Source organism: Diadema setosum, chromosome 19 (genome assembly GCF_964275005.1).
Source record: "Diadema setosum chromosome 19, eeDiaSeto1, whole genome shotgun sequence".
Lineage (NCBI taxonomy): Eukaryota > Metazoa > Echinodermata > Echinoidea > Diadematoida > Diadematidae > Diadema > Diadema setosum.
The window spans coordinates 13983819-14005740 of NC_092703.1; the positions used below are offsets into that span (position 1 = coordinate 13983819).

General features: G+C 39.0%; 1 protein-coding gene across 1 annotated transcript; it reads right to left on the reverse strand.

The window, feature by feature from the left end:
- Window positions 1-1492: 1492 nt before the first annotated feature.
- Window positions 1493-21579, reverse strand: LOC140242796 (dehydrodolichyl diphosphate synthase complex subunit DHDDS-like). Its single transcript, XM_072322552.1, has 8 exons — window positions 21445-21579; window positions 17055-17268; window positions 11312-11454; window positions 7320-7436; window positions 4749-4850; window positions 4111-4225; window positions 3518-3625; window positions 1493-1747 (listed from the first exon to the last, which is right to left on the reverse strand). Exons 1-8 carry the CDS (start codon window positions 21477-21479, stop codon window positions 1493-1495), a joined length of 1089 nt encoding a protein of 362 aa, XP_072178653.1. The 5' UTR covers window positions 21480-21579.
- Between the last annotated feature and the right edge of the window lie 343 nt (window positions 21580-21922).

Consider the following 21922-nt stretch of genomic DNA (forward strand, 5'->3'; position numbering starts at 1 on the left):
CCAAAAGCAATCACATGATTCATATTCCTAGCTACTCATCAGGTAAGGGGCAATACTGAGGAAAGCAATGATTACTGGTGGCTATTTTTACAGTGGCTTGTGTGCATGTGTGCACATATCTTTGCTTATATTTTTAAGTGGCAACGAAAAAAGTACTTGACTGCTTTTGAGCAAGCTTCTGCCCAACTGATGGTGGTTTTCAGTCAGTTCCTGTTAAAGACCGGGCAATGTGAATGAAGTGCTCTGCCTTTAGGGGCACAACCACTACTGCCAGTGACCTCCAACCAGGGACACGAAGACCGACAGACCATAGCTTCATACATCTTGTATTTCAACTGAGCTCCTCACAACATGTATGTCCATGGATGGGAAAAGCAGAATTCTGTGTAGCAGGCGCAGGACTGTGCATCTTTCTTTAAACAGTATGGTGGGTAATATGGTCGGCTTCTCACAACAGACAGATATCTTCCATTCACTCTGCAGTGCAGACTTACTTGCTGCGCAGTGGCAAGTAGGAAATGGGGTAGAATTTCCCCTTTACAGTTACAAGAGATCACAAAAATTGGCATACATACCTTTACAAACTCAAGGGATGAGTAAAGCTAACCAATTTCATGTTCTACATGCATTCCTCTTATACACCATTTTGCATGGCTTTTGAACTCTGCTTGCCATAGTCACAGTCAAATTGCCGAACTCGGGTGTGCGCAAATAGATCGCACTGTCTGCACAGTGGAGTGAATGGAAGATTTCTGTGTATTGTGAGGGGGGCCAACCGTATCAACGGCCATACAGTTAACAAGAAGACATCGAAACAAAAGGCAGATTTATCAGTCTATACAAAGCTGGGTCGGTGATCACAAGAATGTGAAGCTATTAGCATTATGTCATTTCCTAGTAAGATTGAGAATTCCTGATCCCAAATCAAATCTAGTGTACTTCAATGGCTTTGCATGTATGACTAGGTTCAAGGTTCATGGACACACATGGGCAAAGTGTACTGCACCTGCTCATTGGTCACTAGATGTACCCCTTCCTCTGTTCCACACCAACCATTGTTGGTCCACAAACTGTAATGTACACCATTCAGACCTTAAAAGAAAATTCTTGTGAAAGTGCTTCGTAGACAACAAAACACAAAGCATGGTGACTCTGCAAGATCCCAGGACAGCGGTGTGGTTCCATTCCATCTCTCACAAGTGTGTGGCATAGGAACAAACTACGGTAGACACTCATCTCAGCAGGTCTACAGAGCTGGAACATGCTTTAGACTCGTCTCCAGATATCCTTCGTGCGGCATTGCCAATATCATCTCCATCAAGCAGTGACGACAGCAACGGGCATTGGCATACATTGTGATGGAAATGTACACATACTTGATATAATCTCAATTTTGGCATTAAAGCACAAATACTCTTTATAAAAACAAAAATCAAGTAATGATATATCTAAAAAAAAAAAAGAGAAGAAAAAAAACTAGTGATATTTGGCATCATGTCCTTGAGGGAAGTAAACTCAACAGAAATGCCTCTCTCCTCCTGTTCAGGTCGGCAAGAAATTTTGCTATCCTCGCTTCGCGATCACTGGCGTATTTAGAGAGTCTCTCGTTGAAAGTTGACTTGCTGGTCTGAGTTGAGGCACTGATGCACTTTTGCTCCTTCTCATGCTCCAACTGGCTGAGAACACACAGATGGTCACTTTCCTCAACATCTCTCCTCCGATTCAACATCATCTCCGCTTTTGCACTCTGAAAAAAAAAATGATTGAAATTTCAATACATATCTGCAAAGATACACAGATAGATAGATAGATAGATAGATAGTCAGAAAGAGAGAGAGAAATAGAAAGAGGAGTAGGTACATACATCAACACACAGACAGACAGACAGGGAGATAGGATGGATGGCTAGATAAAGAGATAAAAGAGTTGGACAATGTAGATATGATGCACAGCATCAGAGCTAAGACACCAAATTTCAAATGGTAAATGAACAGCGCACCTTTAGAGCTAGAGGAAATCAAATGCTACCTAATCATTCAGCAGATGGAATTACCCAAGAACAAGATTAGAAGAGTGTGACCAATGTTGACAAAGGCAGCATGATATTAGAATTAAAATCTCAATTTTGATGAAAAATACACATTCCATTGACTTGTTCTTTACATACGTTAAAGGCAATATCATTTCCCCTGCTTTTTGAAAGAGGTAAGTCAATTCTTCCTATCGCATATAGCTCTCCAAATCTGAACGCAAGTGGCGCTCTAATTTTTTGACACTTAATTCTTGGGATATAAACTTCCCTTAATATAAATGCGCAATGCGTATAGTAATGTACTAGTATTCATAGATCGTATCAAATTATGTCTTATAATGTCATGAATAGAGTTATTTTCTAATCTGTAACTTTACATTTGATAAATGGGATTCTTCTGCGAAATGGCCCAGTGCTGGGCTGACGATGCCAAAACTACATAGGATCTTTGATATGATTTTCCAGAACTGCAAAACCGGAAGCATACGTTCCAAAAGAGATTGATCAGATATCAGTATCGCGAGGTGATATCGCTTGATATCAGTAGGGAGAATTGTGCTTTTTCATCATGCAAGAAAATTTGAAACTATGTTGTATCTTCTTTATATCTTCTTTACATTTTTGTACATACACGATGCCACAAACAATTGTAGTCTTCTCATCCAGTGATGGCTGCTCCAAAACTGTAAAAATTCATAACTTTTGAACGGATTGTTCAATTTTCTTCAAACCTTCACTGGTGCCTGCTACTGATACTGTATACGCCATATATTTAGCGAGTCTAAGTTTTCGCGAATCAGGACTTCCAGACGATTTCGTGAGTGGTTGAATTCGCAATCCTGGAGTACTGTACTGAACAGAGAAATGTGTATGTGTGCGTCGTCACATTCACATTGGGATCAGAGTCATTATTTTCGCGTGTCTTTAATTTTGCAAATAGCACCTGACTCGCGAAATTTGCGAAAATAAAAACCTCACAAAATATTCGGCATATACTGTACTGCTGCATTCACTCAATCCACATAGTATCAGAGACTCAAACCCCAGGCACTTTCTGATCTGGAGATTCTCCCACCTGAACCCCTAGCAAATGGGAGACTCCAACTTGATGTACACAAAGCGCAAGTCCCTTGGGTCAACAGGGTTCTAGATGCTCTCTCGTGCTATCCCAGGCTTATTTTTCAACATACGATGGCACTAGGTAAGTAGTAATTTAATGATTAAAATCATATATTTTGGCTTAATAAAACTTCATTTCATATATTATATGCAGACACTATTCATGCATGCATATGAAATTGACCGGCATCTACAAAACCATACAAGCGGGAGACACAGAGCCCGGGCGGGAGAAATTTAATCTCAAGTGGGAGAACGGGAGATTTTGCGAAAATGGGCTTTCGGCGGGAGATCTCCCGTCGAAAGTGGGAGAGTCAGAGTCTCTGTAGTATATAGTTGGGTGAACTTGTCCTTTAAGCAACAAACCTGTACTGATGGGTACTTGGACTGGTAATGGAGGACAGCAGCAAATAAGTGCCAGATGGAGAACTCTGGCCAGAGGACGTTCACAAAGGACAGTACTGAGTAACCACTCTGGGAGAGAAAAAAAAAATCAGGAGATGAAGATTCACAGAATCAGTTGTCATACTAATAGACTCTATTGAAATGATTTAATCTGCTTTAATTTCAGTATATTAGTTAACAGAATATAGACAAATTAGACAGCAACTTGACATTAATCATGATTATCTGATGATAATGTAATCATAACACTACTAGTAACAAATGTTGACATAACAGTTACAATAATACTTTTGAGCGATAAGAACAACCATCAGCATCATTGCAGTTTCCCTTCTCTGATGACATTTAAACAAACAACTGTTTGACTTCATTCGAGAAAGATTTTTTATTATTATCGTATTTGTAACAACACTGCATGAAATACGAAGATGACTGCATAAAAACATTCTGACGGCTGCTCTGGCCCCATTTTCCCATCCATGATGATAAAAATCAGTGCCCTGTGGACATGCCATGTAAGGTCACCAAAATGGATTGCTTTTAAATACATGTACCTGCCAAAGAAGGAAGTCGCTGAGTCTGACTTCGCCCGATGTCCTGACGAGTAGATCTGGGTCTCTGGATTTATTCGTGTATAGACATTTCTCCAACAACTCCTCTGACACATCACTAAAAACAAGGGGAAAAAAGAAACACAGTGAAATAAACGAAACAAAATAAACACAATTACTTTAGAGCATTTGTTCATTCATTTCCACTTTAAGGCATAACATTTGAAAATTTCAAAAATACGCATCTATCATACTATGTCTGCAATGGCGTGATCATAAAAAGCAGACAAGAGGTGTGTTGAAAATGACCCTTGTGATTAAGTTGTTAAATAATACATCTGATTTGTGGAAAACGATTTTGCAGGGATTTCATTTCATGGCAGGCTAAACCACATGTGATCAAAGAAACAAATAAATAAACACGCTGCTACTGCTGCCACAGTTCTTTAGTCAGTAATGATGCATGATTATCGGTACACAATTGCCATTGTAAAAAAACAACAACATCTGAATGTACTCATTAAGATGCACATAATCAGATGGCGTTAGTAAAGATAGGATCAAAGAAAGACCTCCAATCATAGTCCATAAGTGCAGTACGTCCATGCTGAAACAGAAAGAAAAGTTTTCGGGTTGGTTACCTTGGTAACAGAAGGCCCTCCTCCACCCCTTGTGCTACATCCCTCACTGCACTCGCCATCTCTTGCCTGGAGGTGTATGCTAGACATACATTGAGAGTTGCTCTGGGATGAATGGAGAACAGAAGAGAAATGCTTTCGGTGCATGCTGTAGCTTCACCAAAGTTTATTTTAAAGAGTTGGTAGTGATGAATCATTGTCTGCGCATATAAAAGCACTGACTCTAAGCAATACCACTTCCTATGGGAAGATGAAAATGGCTTCACAGCCTGCCTACAAAGTATCTGATAAAGTGATATCACAAAAAAAAAAAAAAAATGTGACGTTCAATCAAAAGCATTTGATCATGTACACTGCATCATATTAGAATTTCAGAAACCGTACATAAGTATCAATGACCTTGCTTGATCAGATGCATTTTAGCATTTCACAGGCTCTGCTGAAACAACCACGCAAAACCATCCTCTTGATTTTCATACACCAAACGTACAGCGCTAAGAATCACAGAATTGTGATTTTTGTTCATATTGTCTCTGCACCCATGTATTCTCGCTCCCACTATCTATAACCCATCTGTCCTGTAACTCACCCCCCAGTTTTGCTTATTCATTGAGTAATACTGTAACATAAAGTGTATCACTGACATGCTGGCAGTTATTTCAGCAGTTGTAACTTGACCATGAGGGAGAAAACAGAGAGACAGACAGACAACGAGTGAGACAGAATGAGACAGAGACATACAATGAAAGATAGAAAAATAGAGAGACATCTAGACAGATAAACAGGTTTCAATTGCGTATTTACTGTAAATACAGTGCACTCCTGTTATAACAAACACAGTTATAATGAAATTTTGTTTGCAATGCAGTATGAATTTAGGTACCAAAATTAACATCTTCACGCTTTGTTTGTTTGCCCATAAAATGAAAAAAATTGATGTAACGAAAGAAAACTGCAAGTCCTGAGGTTTCGTTATAATGATATAATGTTGGGGTAATGTCGAGGTAATGTCAAGGTAATTACCCTAGCCGACTAGAGTAGAATTTGGCAACAGTTACCCTGACAACATCTAAGTAACATTTTGAATCGACCGTCTTAACAGGCACAGTAAAAAAAAAACAGATTGCCCAGACATTGCTGCCGCAGTAACTCCAGTTTGAAAGACAGAGAAACAGACATAGTGACAGAAAGTGACATGGGGAGAGAAAGAGAGAGAGAAGGAGATCAACAGAAAAAAGATAGAGATATAAACATATCATAGAGAGAGAAAGGGTGAGATAGGGAGTGATAGAAGGGGAGAGATATAGTTAGAGAGAATAACAGACATGCAAGGTTGCAGGGAAAGAGAGGGAGAGAGAGAGGGGAGAGCAAAGTTTGGAATTCTGATGACTTATGAGGAGGCGAAACAATGCCAAGTTCCCTCTAGGGTCAGAAGGGCACCTTCATGAATGAAAACTGCCCTAGTTCGGGTCAAAACAGGATGATGCAATGTAGCTCAATGACAGTTCTCCCTAAGTGTCATATCAACTTCTAGATACAGCAAAGCAATGTCAACGCTGAGTTTATTCTCATGATATCATGGCTGTTGATGAGAATATCACACATACACTGTAAGTTATGTGCTGGTGTGTGTATGTGTATGTACTGTAGGACAGACTAGGTCGCACTTAACTTTTTTTTTTTAACTAGCCAGGCGGACTACCTAGAATCAATTTTGACACTGAAGCAATATTTTGGCTAGCCAGACGGACTAGTAACTTCAGAATTTTATGATTTTTGGCTAGTCCGACATGATTTTGGGTGGCCAATGGCCAGCGGACCATCGCCAATTTCGAACCCTGCAGCAAGTACAAAGCACCTTAAAATATGAATATATGCACAAAGGATAGTAAAAGCACCTTAAAATATGACATTTATGTATGGTGCAAGAAATGATAGTAACTATGATTTTTACTTGAACTGTGTCAATTTGTGAAAAGTTGAAATTTTCAATCTATCCATACATCATTACTGATATATGGCAAAACTGCCATGATTTATATCATTGGTTTTCCTTTGATTCCATTTATGATTCAAAGGAACATTTTCCTTTTTTTTTAACATAGAAAAAGATCGCAATACCTGCAAAGTGCCAAGGCCCTGCAAAGGAGTGAGGACATGATTTGAGAAGGGAATGGTTTAATGCCTGGTAGCACTTGAGCATAATCATAAATTTTGACACTATTTGCCTGCTTGTTAAACTGGGGAAATCCCTTGAGTCAACCTTCATGCCAAAAGCTAATTAAAGAGCATGTCCCAGGCGCACATTTTTTTGAGCTTGTGTGTAACAGCATCAAACTCAAAACATGTCGCTGAGCTACAAACGCTATGGGAATGAAAACGCTATGAACATACGAACTCCAGTGCAATGTCGCAATATGCTCTTTCCTTTAGCAAAAATAAGAAGGGAAAACATGTTAGTGTATAATGGTTGAAAGTTGTATAGCTACACTGACAAGGTGCTCATGGGTAGACAAGAATGACAAAGGGATGTGGGTAAGAGGTAGAAAGACAGGTTTGTGGGACGGCCCTTACCTGGTGTTGTGCTGTGATATATGCATGGCTTCAGCTACAACTTCTTGCACGTCCCTGGGTAGGAGGTTGAGGTCTCCGATGACCCGTATACAAACTCCATGTTTCATGATCTGATCCCTTGGGCAGAAAAAAAAAAATGCACAAAAGAAGACAACACCACAATATTAGCCTTCATCTTGCAAGGGGGAAAAAAATATTATAACTGATTTTTTTTTTTTTTTTTTTCAGTATGCATGGCAATGAAAAAAATCCACCAACTTGGACTTTTTTTTTTAAACTCTCATGATAATCTGCCATGTGCAACATGCAGCATGTGTAAGTGGTACACATTACAAACAAACAAAAACCCCAAAACACTACTTTTTAAATCCCATAATACATCACACACAATCTTTTTATTTCTTTTTTCCCGAGTGTGAACATTGGCAAATGAAATAAGATTTTTGCATTGCGATGAACCCCCCCCCCCCCCCCCCCCCCCCGATAATTCCTGTATGTGAATTCTGCTTTTGCACCTTAAAAGTCCTAACTGAACAAACAATGGATTTTCTTCTCAGGGGGTATTATCTGATCTTACAGCAGATAGCATACAACATGAGGCAGAGACCACATTCTGAATCAACTCCATCTAGACTGTCTGGACTCCTACTTGTTGATCTTGTGACACAACTCTGCGTTCTGGTGGGAAAGAGTTCTCAAACATAAAATACAGTGCACTCCCGTTATAACGAACACGGTTATAACGAAGTAAAAATTTGGGTTGCAATGTTATCCACTCAATGTATTTTTATTGTATATTTGTTTGGTTATGGCGAAATTTCGATATACAACTGTATAATGAAAGCTGTAACTGCCAGTCCCGAGGACTTTGTTATAACGAGAGTCCACTGTACAGTGTAATCCAGGCCACCAGCACCATTTTAGCCGAGAAATGACCAGAAACAATTCCAAAATACAAACAACAAGAACAAGAACAAGAACAAGAGCAACAAGAACAAGATCATCAACAACAACACCAAGAAAACACACACTTGAATAATTGTAATAACCAAATTTACTCCACTCTCTGAAACGATGCACTGTGACAGGTGGGGCACCTTTTTCGCACTACAGACTGCATCAAAATTACATAATTCCTTACTAGATAATTGCTGTTTAAGAAGTTTTGATTACTAAAGTGTTATTGACACACATTATATTACACGCCAGAAGGTGAATAATATTAGCCCTTATGGGCCAATGACAAATATTTATATACATACACACACAGGGGTAAGGAAAAACTGGGTCGAACAACTGAACACACTATAAAAAGGTATGATGTCCTATCACATTGCAATTATTTCTCAGCCAGCTGACAACGAGAATCATTAATTGTCTTTATGGCATACAGAACAAAAAAAAAAAAAAAAAAAAACTTAAAAAGAGGTTAGACCGAAAATGTTATGTAAGTACTCATTTAATGTCTGGAGTTTCTACAAATAGCATAGTTACACTTTCTGAAGACAGTACATTATGAATTCCACTTTAATAAAAAAAAAGGGGGATGGCTAATGTTAGAATCATATGTATCACTTGTGAGAGAGCAAACAGGCAAGTGTATGTGTGTGTGTGGGGGGGGGGGGTGGTAGATGCAGGCTAGGAAAAGGGGAAGCAGGGCAAAAAAGGACATTAACAGGGTGGTAAAGGTGGTTGTAGGAAGTAAGGTTTATGGGTTAAAGGTTACCTTAGGTTCAGGAGGGGCAGAGGGAACTGACTAAAGAAGGGGGAGGAAGTATGGGCTTGTTAGGTTTTCTTTTAATAAACACAGGTTCCCGCTGGCTTTAGTTTTTTTTTCTTTATAATTTTGGTGCATCTGTAAAACATTTTTTCCCCTAATCATGTTCATTGCTACCTTATATGCAACTACTAGATACAACTTGACCCCATGGAAGATCAGCTGGTGCAGCTGAATATGGGCTATCATGCCATCTTGTCTAGATGGAAAATGAACACAAACTAGGAAAATAAACAAAGAAAACAAACAAACAAACGATCAAACTCTGCTATTTTGGCACTTTCTATACAATGTAGGTGTACATGTAATACATAGTAACAGAATATTTTATCATTTTAAATGTACTACTTATATATGCAACTTAACACACACAAAAAAAAAGTAAGGAGTCCGTGTGTGTGTGTGTGTGTGTGTGTGTGTGTGTGTGTGTGTGTGTGTGTGAAAGCAATCAAGCTTCCATTCGGAAAGAAACAAGAGGTCTTCAAATGACAATAATTGCACACTGGGCTAAATGAGGTCATCTATATACTCTGCAGCACACATTTCCTGAACATACTTCCTACTACAAAAATGGCACACCAGGATTGGAATTCCATGTTACATTGTTGCATGGGCTGGCTAGAAATCTTCAACACAAGTATTTCACAAGGAGTTTTAATAAACACCTCAAAATACGTACATGTAGATTTGGTTTCACTGAGCCTGCTTGCTACACTCCTTCAGTACCATACTTCCAGTTTTGTTTGTTTGTTTGTCTTTTATAATGGCAACTACCCACTAAGGGAAGCAGTAAATCTATTTCTATTTGTTTTTATTCCCAGAGCAAACAGTTACTTAAATCAATAAATATGTAAAATTTCGAGCACATTTGAGCAAGACAAATTGTGAAAGAAAAGAAGCAGAACGTGTCATGATACCCTTTTCAAAATCTTGTTCATTTATCACTCAACGTCTCCTTCACACCAAACTTTTGCTCCCTCTGTTTTCCTTGACTACAAACCCTGCAAAAGCATACAGTAGGTACATTTGTACAGCTGTATCTGGTATTGCTGTCTTTAAAACAATACTACAGCATTCACAGACATGTGTTACATGAGTGAATCAAAGCCTCTCTTCACCACACTTCCATGTTTGGAGGAAGAGGAAAGTTTGTTGACCTCTCTGTACCAACACCATTCCCTCTGCCCTCAATTCCAGTCATTGTAATCCTGTGATCATTGATTTCACCCCCCCCCCCCCATTACTCAGTCACTGCTCTGCTACAATACCAGTGAAGCACAAAGTCCAGGAGCATACTAACTTTAGGAATACGATATCAAAGAGCCAGCTGATCCGCAAATCAGTGCTCCAGAGATAACAGTGACCTTGAAGATCAGTCTTTCATCACTGTGTTACACAGTCAAAGCTGCCTTAACCCGATGCGGAAGAGTCCCTACCAGTAGTATACTTGGGCAAGTGTCTTGGGGAAATGTGTGTTGTAGCAAAATCAGCCGTCCTCAACAGGGTAAGAGTCTAACTCACTGGTGGAAATGACGCTGTGACTGCTGTGATAATTCATGTGATCTTTCACCAGGAAGGCAACTTCCAGGTCAACAAACAACAACTTACAATTGTACTTCCTGGCAGTTGTAACAGCGACTTCTTCAAGATGTCTTCTCAGCTGCGAAGACGTATCTGTGACACCTCTACATCATCGGCGGAACATCGCCATGGGTATTCTCATGATCGAGGAGAAGTCATGGACAAAAATTAATCTCTGCCACAAAGCTGCAACTGATGGAGATGTCTCTTGACACTGGCTGGAGAACAGAACAAGTCTCTTAACAAAATTGAAAAAAAAAAAAAATTATTCTCCTGTGACTCCCCACAGACTCAGCTAGTCTAAAGAAGACATCACGGAGATGTTGCCGCAACCAGCAGAGACTTGAGTCGCCACCAGGTCACCACCTAGTCTCCACGCCAATGAGATATACCCACTTTAGTACAGCTTGTCTACAGCTACCAACTGCATTATGTAGCCAGTAGAAACTTCCCAGCAAAACAAAAATATATACATTAGTATTTCATGTTACAGATCTCAACTGTACATGTATATAGAGAATGCAAATGAACAACGTAACACAGAAAATATGAATTCAGGTTCTGAATCCCAAACAATGCAGCGAGAGAAAAAATAGAAATGCTCCTAAATCACAACATACACCTGCACACTCACCTTTCCTCCAGAAGCCGTAGGAACTTCTTTCTCGCTAGTTCCATGAGTCCGTCAACCTCCTCACGGGATCGCTTGAAGTTCTCGATACTGAATGCGTAAACTGTCACCTCGGTAATGCCCAGATCCAAGCACCATTGCAGAGTCTGTTTGGTTTGAAAGCATGAAATGATAACTTGACATATAATCTGACTCATAGCAAAAGCAAAAAAGCATCTATTTTTTTTTCTTTTCTTTTTTTTTTAGCACAAGGCCTGATCGTGCATGTAACTAAATATGAATTTTGCTTATATTTAATTTCATTGGCAGTCAGGGTTAGGCCATTTTTTGCAAGCACTTCAAACAAATAATATTGCTGCTATTACCAAGGCGATCAAGGGCTTTGGCAGCAGTTATGTACTGCAATAAAAGGTACAAATGTAACTAGTGTGCATTACTATGGGAAAGTTTACTCATACTACAGGACTTGAAGAAAGCTAGAAATAACAATACCCCTGTAGTATATCTACCCTGAGATCAGCTCTAGGGCAAGTCCAAGATAAGGTCCCCTCAGAAGGCAAAATTTCATCTTTGCTCAATATTGACATGTTTTGTATCATTTTGAAGCTTATGAGTTGAAGTTTTGATTTCCATGGAGGAAAAAATGATATTATGTAAATTTATGCAAATTTCACGGGCTTCATTTGCATAAATGTGAAGTACAGCGTTACGTATGGGACATTTATAAAAATTCATATTTATTCAAAGGAAAGCAAATGATATTTGATTAATATGTGAACATAAGTAGTTCATCAAATAGTTTAACTTGGTATGAAAATTGAGGGATTATGCAAATGATTATGCAAATTAGCTCATGTCTTATCATGACATGTCCCATACGTAACAAATTGAGGTCATTTTTTTAGGTTTTCTCTGAAATTTCTAAGGTTATTTGAATGCCCTTTTGGAAAGTTCTAATTTATTGTTTAGAGAAGTTAAATACCATAGAAAAAAGAAAAAACAGTAAAAGAAATATTTTTTATTAGGCAATTAAATAATGTTACGTATGGGACAAATGCGTTACATATGGGACATCCTCATACATATTGCATGTGAATGCATGTAGCTAGCTGGGAGGGTCTCTCAGTACACAAATGGTCAATCATCCTGAAGAAAGCATCCCAACTTTGCAGCTACTTTTGAGTTATAGACACTTGAAACAATACATGTACTTTACTGAATAATTTTCAGAAAGGGGGAGGGGGAGATGGCAAAATACACAATGAAAATCAGCATTAAAGGGATGGTGTAGTTTTTGTAGAAATGGGGATTCAGTTTTCAACATTTTACGAGATGATTGGAAACCAATTATATGAATTATTAAAGAGCATTACAATTCTTAGACTAGAGGGATTCAAAGTTTATTCGATGGAGATCCAATTTGAAATGGCTGAGATATCAACAAAAAAAAAACCAACAAAACAAATAAAAAGTAAAATGAAGTGGTCCTAATAAAAAATGTGACCCACCTTTTGTTAGGATACCACGTTTCTGGATATCTCAGCCATTTCAAAACGGATTTTTGTCATGTTAACTTTGAATTCCTCTTAGAATTGTATGCTATTTAAATATTTCATAAAAGAAGTGCTAATTATCTTGTAAAAGTTGAAATCAGAATTCCCATCTGAACCAGAACTGTACAGTCCCTTTAAGTAGAGACCTCTGATTTAAAGGGTACTGAAACCAAATACACAAGCATATTGAAAAATTGCAGTTCAACTACAAGTATATTGGGTACTGTTCACCACACAATGTAGAGCTCTAGCTACATTGTAGCTGCATTGTATAACACATGTATGTGATGATAATGAAGATGTTACTTCAAGTTAGTGTTTTTTGTATAATTTTTTTTTATTGCAAGTGATAAACAAATTGTCCTTACTAAGTTTTCAGTAGTAGCCATGACAAAAATCATGGGTATACAATGTACATATCGAGGTGTGACTCGTATCAATGACCTGATTGCTAGACAGACATCATATATTCACTCGATTACTGGGGTTCCACGCAGCAGGTATTGCATATTTATTAAATTTAATATTTCTTGTGTCCAGTTGTTTTTTATTGAAACTGAATGGCAAACTGTCCTTCATCAATGGAAGTAAACACTTACATTGTAACTATTCAATTTTTTAGTAGTAACTATCCTGATAAAAATATGGGGCATACATACTCAGGTCGGTCATAAAAATATAGAATATGATTAAAGATTATGATGGTAAATATTTGGGGCATATTGTTCCCTTGACAACCTGGATCAGTATTTGAGTAATTTCAACTGATTCTACCTCAATAACAACGCAAAAATTTGTTTATGGGTATTTTACAAAATTATTTTGCAAAATACCCATAAACATGGTTCTCCACACACTAAACGAATGGGGGACAAGGGGCATGCACATTCAGGTTGGTCGTAAAAATATTAAAATATGATTAAATATGATTATGATGGTAAATATTTGGGGAATATTGTTTCCGTGACAATCTGGCTCAGTATTGAGTAGTTTCAACTGATTTTACTTTAATAATTATGCAAAATACCCATAAACATGGTTCTTCACACACTAAATGAATGGGGGACAAACTGTCCCATATGTAACATGTCATGTCTGTCTTTAATTAGAACCTGTAGTTAGAGCTTTTTGCCTCATGACATGAAACTTACCTCTGATAATCTTGAGTGTTGTGACTTTCATCACAGTGAGTTACAAGTTGTAGAATGAAATACTTTCAGAGAGTTTTGAGGTTGAAAAAAATGTTCAAAAAAACAAAATTTTTCTGGTCCCATACGTAACGGCACATATTTTCTCTTCTAGAATATAATTGTGAAGGTCATTTTTCTCCATCTTTTACATGATTATACTTCTCCTAGATATCAATCACCATGATAAAGTTCAATATGATCAAAGGCCATTAACACTATTTTTCAGGTCATAAAAGTCTCTGAATGTCCCATACGTAACGTGCGCGTTATCTTGGACTTGCCCTCTACAAAATTGTATATCAAATATTACACTTGTACATACATAAGCAAAACAATTGTGCACTTTCATTTTCGTGCTAGTTTCATGAATTGCATGTTATGACTAAAAAAGTTTCACTTTTATAGTATGTCTGGAGCAATAGGTTGTATCTCTCTGGTGTTCTCATACAAATTTGTGACTCTTCTATGACTAAAAATGCATTGGCTCTCACTCCTTTTCAAGCATTACTGCCCCTTTAAATGGCAACAAAGAGCATGGCTTGGGTCTGCTGTCCTGCAGTTCGTCACACATCAAATTCCTTCTATGTACAAAGTTGTAGCAAGAATGTCAGTCTTCAAAACGGAAATGCTCAATGTTCAGATCAAAGAAGAGTATTTGTTGATGGGATATTACCAGCATACCATCCTGATGATGATTAAAAACAAACTGATCAAAGCAATGAGATGGCAGGTTCTTTGTGACACCAAATTCATCATGGACATAATTTACAAGTACAAGGTGACTGCAAGGTGAATCATCAAGTCAATATTTATGTCAGAACCTCTCGACATGAAACTGTTCACAGAACATACATGTACAGTGGTGTGAACATTTTCGATACAGAGAAGTATTTTACGTGCTAAACATTGACTTACAAGATGTTACCATGTTGGGGGGGGGCATACATGTAGGATACAGTCAAGTTTGTATTGATCTCATGACAAATCACTGGGGATTTATAATACTGCTGATGAGATAAATGTAGTACCTTCATAGGAATTGGAATCAATTGGAATACAGTAGATGAAGAATATTGAAATTAATGAGACAAATTTGTGACCTGGCAGGCATAATATACTGAATTATTCTCATTACATTAATGAGTAATAATTTCATCCTTTGCAGTGTACCACTGGACCCACCATACAGAGTACATGGTAACACCACAGTGCTACAAACCTCCACTATACTTGCCTGCTTGCCAAGGGCAACCTTAACTCAGTATTGGGCAAGTGAGAGGTACTACACTTGTACTTGCATGTTGATAATAAAGGGTCTTTGCCTGAATGCCCATTTACAATTTTAGGCAAGTTATAGTCCATGTGATATCCTTCGGGAAAGACATTTAAACCATGGAGCTACAACATTGTACTCTGTTAGTGGCTCCATGTTTAAACCCTGTACATGTGTAACATAAAGAGTGATGCTTAAAAATATCATATTTCATCATGGAAACGGGCGCCTTTAAATGTTTCTACAGATAAATGTGAAATATAAATGCTGTTTCATCATCATCATGGAACTGTGCATGCAAGCAGTAACTTTAGAGCATACTACAGACACGGTGGCCTACATTTGTACAGGTGTGTTGTCTTTCAAAATTAGTCACCCAGGAAACTGGATATGATGCAACCCTCTGTGCATACCAATCTCAGTAGCATGGGGCAGAATGTACACACTTGTCTCACCCATATTTGATGAACCTGTTACAAACCTATGAAATTCTCTGGAAACCTTGCCATCTCCAAATTACAACAAAAAAAGAACAATTTTGGTCATTCTTCTCAAAAGTACAATGTACTCCCGGGATAACAAACACACCTAAATAATGAAATTCTTGTTACTACGAAGTAAAAATTCAGGTCCCAAAATTATAATCTTTAAATCTTTACTACATTTGTATGTACTTTACTGTTTGGCTATAACAAAATTTGTATACCTTGTACCAAAAGAAAACGGCCGGTCCCCATGACGTTGTTATAATGGGAGTCGCCTGTATTGCCTTTTTACAAGTGTGCTTATCGTAAGGGCACGTCATCAGAACCTTAGCAAAGCCAGTTCAATTTGAATTTCACTGATTCCTTTGTTTAGAGTTTAAGACAAGATTTAAACAGTGCAGATCAAAGACATAAAACCTAGTTTTAACATTGCAGCTTCCACTTGCAATTCAAGCTGACCTACCTTTTTCCAACATACCTGTGCTTGCCTTGCTATAAAACTGGTATGCGTATAGCCTTCAGGGCAGAGTTCACTAGATTTTCACTTTCGCTGACCCCATTCAGGTGCCCTAATTGTGTATTTCAAAGGAGTTTGCTAGCCAATCAATGCACACTTTATTCATAGCTCACGTCCAATCAATGCACACTTTATTCATAGCTCACGTCCAATCAATATTTAGCATTGTTTAATGGCACATTCAGTTGAACGAGAAAAGGGGAAATATGTACTGCTTAAACTGTTTTCACGCAGGCGTACTGCAAAAAGTGGATATTTTCGTGCGAGTAATTTTCGCGCTTGGCCGGGTAAGATGAATTTTGCGTATTTTTAATTCTGCGGAATCAGGATATTGACCACTGGAACATCATGGCATGCAATAACATTCGCCTGCTTTCATTTTCGCGCTAGCTTCTGGTTGCGCAAAATGTGCGAAAATTTCCACACCATGAAAATTTCTACTTTTACAGTAATTACCAACTTGTCCGTTCTATAGTCAACTTGCAAAAAGAATCTCATTTGGGGGTACTGAAGGCTCTCAGAGAATCGTGGGAAGAACGGGATAAAATATAATATCTACTGGATCGATGGAACTCTCTCCACTGCATCCATTAGAAGCTTTCACACCCTGTTTGCATTTTAACCACTTTGAACATTCTGAACCCATTTTTCTCACAGATGAGATGCCAAAGCAGAATGGTCAAGCTGACCCTCAACAACGATTTTCTGACCCGGTGTCAAACACTCACCTCTGCAAGTTTCTCGAAGCCCAGAGAGTGTCCCTCTATGGTCTGTACTGACTGCTTCTTGGCAAATCGCCGATTGCCATCCATGATGAAGGCGACATGTTGCGGGACGGGACCACATTTTAGGACACGCAAGCAGCAGGACTGTAACCAAGTCTTCTGGGCCTGGTATCGCTTCTCTGGGAACCACTCAGATGTTTCTGCCGATGCCTCCGCCCTATTGGACACCATAAACACAATAATAAAGATGGTCATTATAGTGACATCGATAATGAGTTTGATATTAAAGCAATAACGATAGTAATGACACAAATATTGACCACTTACTATTGTTTCCCTTATAATCCCTCCAATGAGTAAAAAAAAATACTTTACAAATCTTTACATACCAACGTGTACAACATGACAGCGCCGATGATCACTGTACCATGGTGGATACAATGCGATTTTTACAGAGGTCTGCAAGGCCAATACCGATTGCACTTTACACACACTGTCTAGAAAAAATAAATGATTGATTGCATGTATGACCACATTAATGATGTGTAGTGCACTACAGTATACCATGAATGTCATCATTAAATCTATTAGCATTTTTTTATCAACATTTTATTGCGATGTTCTGTTTGGTCACATGATGCTATGGAGACCAATCACTAAACAAGATTTCATTGAAATGAGGAACACAATATAACCTACATTAAGATAACAGAATTTGTTTACTAAAGAGTGACTAAGGACAATAATGACATAATTAAAACAATTATCTAATAGTTCATATCATATTCCTCCCTAGACTGCTGCTCCTGTTACAAGTACAAATGTACTCATGCTAATTATAAAGAGATAGAGGAGCAAGAGGAAGAAAACACGGGGATGCGATGAACAAACAGAAACTGGAGCTACCTTGCTTTCTCAAATATCAAAGAGTTAAATACAAATTACACATACCACTGACGTTCAATTTGATACATTGTACTTGTTCATGAATGCTGACATGCAGAGTAGAATATAAAGTTGCATTAATAAAGCTTAACTTCAGAATTACATCGTAAGGCACTTGCACAAATACCTCATTAGACAACTTTAAGGGAAGTTCTTTCATGAAGACTTCAACCCCTTTTTGAGGAAGTAATTTCATTTTCTCTTCAACTTATGTTTTTCTTGCTAAATCAGTACAGAGATTTTTTTTTTTTTTTTTTTTAAAGTTGCACTCTGAACTGCATGACAATATTGCTCCCTGGAAGTGATACGTGCCTGTGGATGTGTGTGTGTGTGTGTGTGTGTGTTTGCCGAGCATTACTGAATTCGTTTAATATTAGAGTAAATAAAGCATAAATTGTTCAAATCTTGGAGGTTTGACAGTCCATGGGATCTTCTCCATCCATCCCAGCGTTCTGGGTCATCATCTTGTATCATACACCAAGTGACATGGTTGAGTGAATATTGAATCACATCAAACAAAGCTCTTAATCATGGGATAGTATTAGCAACAAACCAGCATTCAATGTCATCATTATTGACTTAGTCTTTAAGAGTAGTACATGTAGCCTAGTATCATACATAGTTTTATCATACTTTATACAGTCATGTACAATGGTGTAATTTACCAAGCTCAGTGGTCTGACAATGCAATTAAGCAAAAATATCTAAAAAGATTATATTTTATGCAAATTATATTACATGTTAACATCTGAAAGCTTTACTTGATCTGTGATTGTGAGGAAGCCCAGTATGTGCAAAGCAAAACTTGTTGAAGGGGGCGGGGTCAACAAATACTGGTATTCGACAACAGGTTGATGTTTTTTGCTTGTATGTGGACTGATGTACACGTACAATGTGCAGAGTGGGCAGTGCACTCATTTGTCATGCCATTATCCACTATTTTCAGCAAGTGACAAACAGTGTAATATGATGTTCGAATATAAATTCCTACGACAGAATTTTTCCAGTAAATACATAGTGTGTATACGCACATTACACTGAACACTGGCACTGGTCCGACGGTCCCAGGCCAACAAACATCACTGCTGGACCAGCAAATTTTCAGGAATTACTAAATTTACTGGTCCGCCATGACAGGTAAAATAACAAAAATAACATTGTCGGGGCCAGAAAAAAAAAAATGAAGAGTACAGGACCAGTAAATTTAAGGTTCAGACCAGTAGAGAAAATGGGTTACACGTGTAGTGCATGCGGATCCCTTCGTACATTGTATAGAATCTAGAGGGATCCTACATAAGAGCCATCAAGACTTGTACGCCATTGGTCATCAATACTGTAAATATGATTTAATACAACCACCCTGGTAATTTAAATATGATTCATACTGCCAATGATCAAAGTCTGTCATACGCTCATGCAGTACACCTTCAGCTATAGGTGAACTGACATTGGCTTTGGATGGCTTGCTAAACCGTAACTATACACAGCCCATCCCAGGCTCCACATAGCGTCTGGTCGGGCTAGCTAAACCAGTAATATTAAATATCAACAATATATCCCCAACGACAAGATATACAGACCGATCTCAGGGGCGGATCCAGGAATTCTGTAAGGGGAGGCGCCTTTAGTGGCTTTACAAAATTAAAGGGGGCAAATGCACCCCCCTTTTTTTCTGTTTATTTTTTTGGTTTTAACAAAAAATAAAGAGGGGGTGCGCACCCAGTGCTGCATCCCCCTCTGCTGGATCCGCCACTGGATCTTTATAGTCAAGTAGACTGCTACAATCGGCATCCCTTTGGCAGACGTCACAAAATTTTGTATGGTTGAAGAATGATGTCTCTCAACATACATACGTGTATGTATCTGCGATTTATAATACATGTGGGATCTACATGTACCAGCTTATAATGAAAACTTAACACCTTGTTAGAGAAGAACATAATTTTCACGGTCAAAAAGGGACACTCAGTTTCAAACTTAAACTTTGAAAGAAGTGAGTGCAGGCTTTATATGTAGCAACATAATTAAAGATTAGCTCACTTCATCGTATCAGTTCGGGAAACCCACTCACAAGGGGGGCCCCTCCTTATAAGTAACCCGTCCCCCTTATAAGTAACCCCGTCCCCCTTATAAGTAACCCCCGGGGCACCCCTTATAAGGAGTCTCCACGCTTTTTTGCAATGCAACGCGAAAATGAAAGGACTGCGGCAATTCGCTTGATTATGTCCATAAAGCTTCACAAGTTTCCTAGTTACTCATGAAATTTGAGCAAAATCGGTTTGAGGCATCATATCTAAAATCATGGATTTAAATGCGATGTCAAACGACCCATGCGAATGCTGAAATGCGAGCGATTACTGGCGTGAGTGTCGCCAGGCGCGGCGGCGCGGCAATGCTTGAGTGCAGACGTGGCGACCGAGTACGTACTCAGTCGCCACGTCTGCACCAAGGAGTATAGAAGCGCACGCATCGTGCGCTCTATACTCTTTGGTCTGCACTCAAGCATTGCCGCGCCGCCGCGCCTGGCGACACTCACGCCAGTAATCGCTCGCATTTCAGCATTCGCATGGGTCGTTTGACATCGCATTTAAATCCATGATTTTAGATATGATGCCTCGAACCGATTTTGCTCAAATTTCGTGAGTAACTAGGAAACTTGTGAAGCTTTATGGACATAATCAAGCGAATTGCCGCAGTCCTTTCATTTTCGCGTTGCATTGCAAAAAAGCGTGGAGACTCCTTATAAGGGGTGCCCCGGGGGTTACTTATAAGGGGGACGGGGTTACTTATAAGGGGGACGGGGTTACTTATAAGGGGGACGGGTTACTTATAAGGAGGGGCCCCCCTTGTGAGTGGGTTTCCCGAACTGGTATGTATGGGCTAATGAATACTACTAGGGCCTACTTGATTAACAGAACCTGTGCCTGTGCTGAATGTTTCAACAATAATTTACATATTTTAATTATCAATAAAAACAAAAAGCAGAGAATCATAGATCCAGTTTCTGGAATGGGGAGTGTAGAAAACATCAAAAAACCCACTCAATGTGTGCTCAATTCCTGTGCTGTGACCACGGTAACCTGTGCTGCTGGTGTAATTTTAAGAAGGGAAAACAGTCAAAAAAAGAAAAAAGAAAAAAAAAACTAGAATCTAGTTATTGCTACACTAGCTAGTTATTGTCACACTGACTAGATCTAGTTATATAAGTACACCTGTGATATTTACTGGTTGCATGATTCTTGGCATCGGAGCAGAAGAGCACCATCATCAGGTCCAACGTAGGTCCAACGGGGCGGGGAGAGGCTTATCCCCCCAGTTCAACAAATCTCTGAATATGTGCAGCCGTAAAATTGCTGTAATACGCTGTCACTTTCCCCTCAAAACAATGTTTTATTTCATAAATCTCCTTGACACCATAATTCCTCTGTAGGGAATGGATAATACTTACCAGTGCAGATCAGATTTATTCATTTGTGGCTCCATTTTCTCGCGAGCACGTCGGTAAATCCGTTTATTCCGCGATCAGAGCTGGTGCTGGTGGCCGACGACGCCAGCGACTGCGGGCAAAACGCTCGTGACAATCTTGGATGGGGTGGAGCAGGCAGCGAGAAATACCCGTAGCACATTCACTGTGCTGTACCGAAAGCAGAAATCTGACGCAAGCAGCGGCGAGTGGACGTGTGCCACGCACGCATTGATTCGCTCGCGCAACTGAACAGACGCTATGGTGATTGCAATAGACGGTGTGTAGTGGTTGCCTACGATCACCTTCCACACGTACTCAGTGTACAGTACCTGTGTGTACCCGAGCTGCTCGCTCGTGCCTCACGAGCGAAGCGCAGCTCTGCTAGCGAGAAGCATGCAACGTGCGTTGTAAATCCACGCATGGCATTCGTACACGTAGCAATGGCTTGATGAGCTGCTGC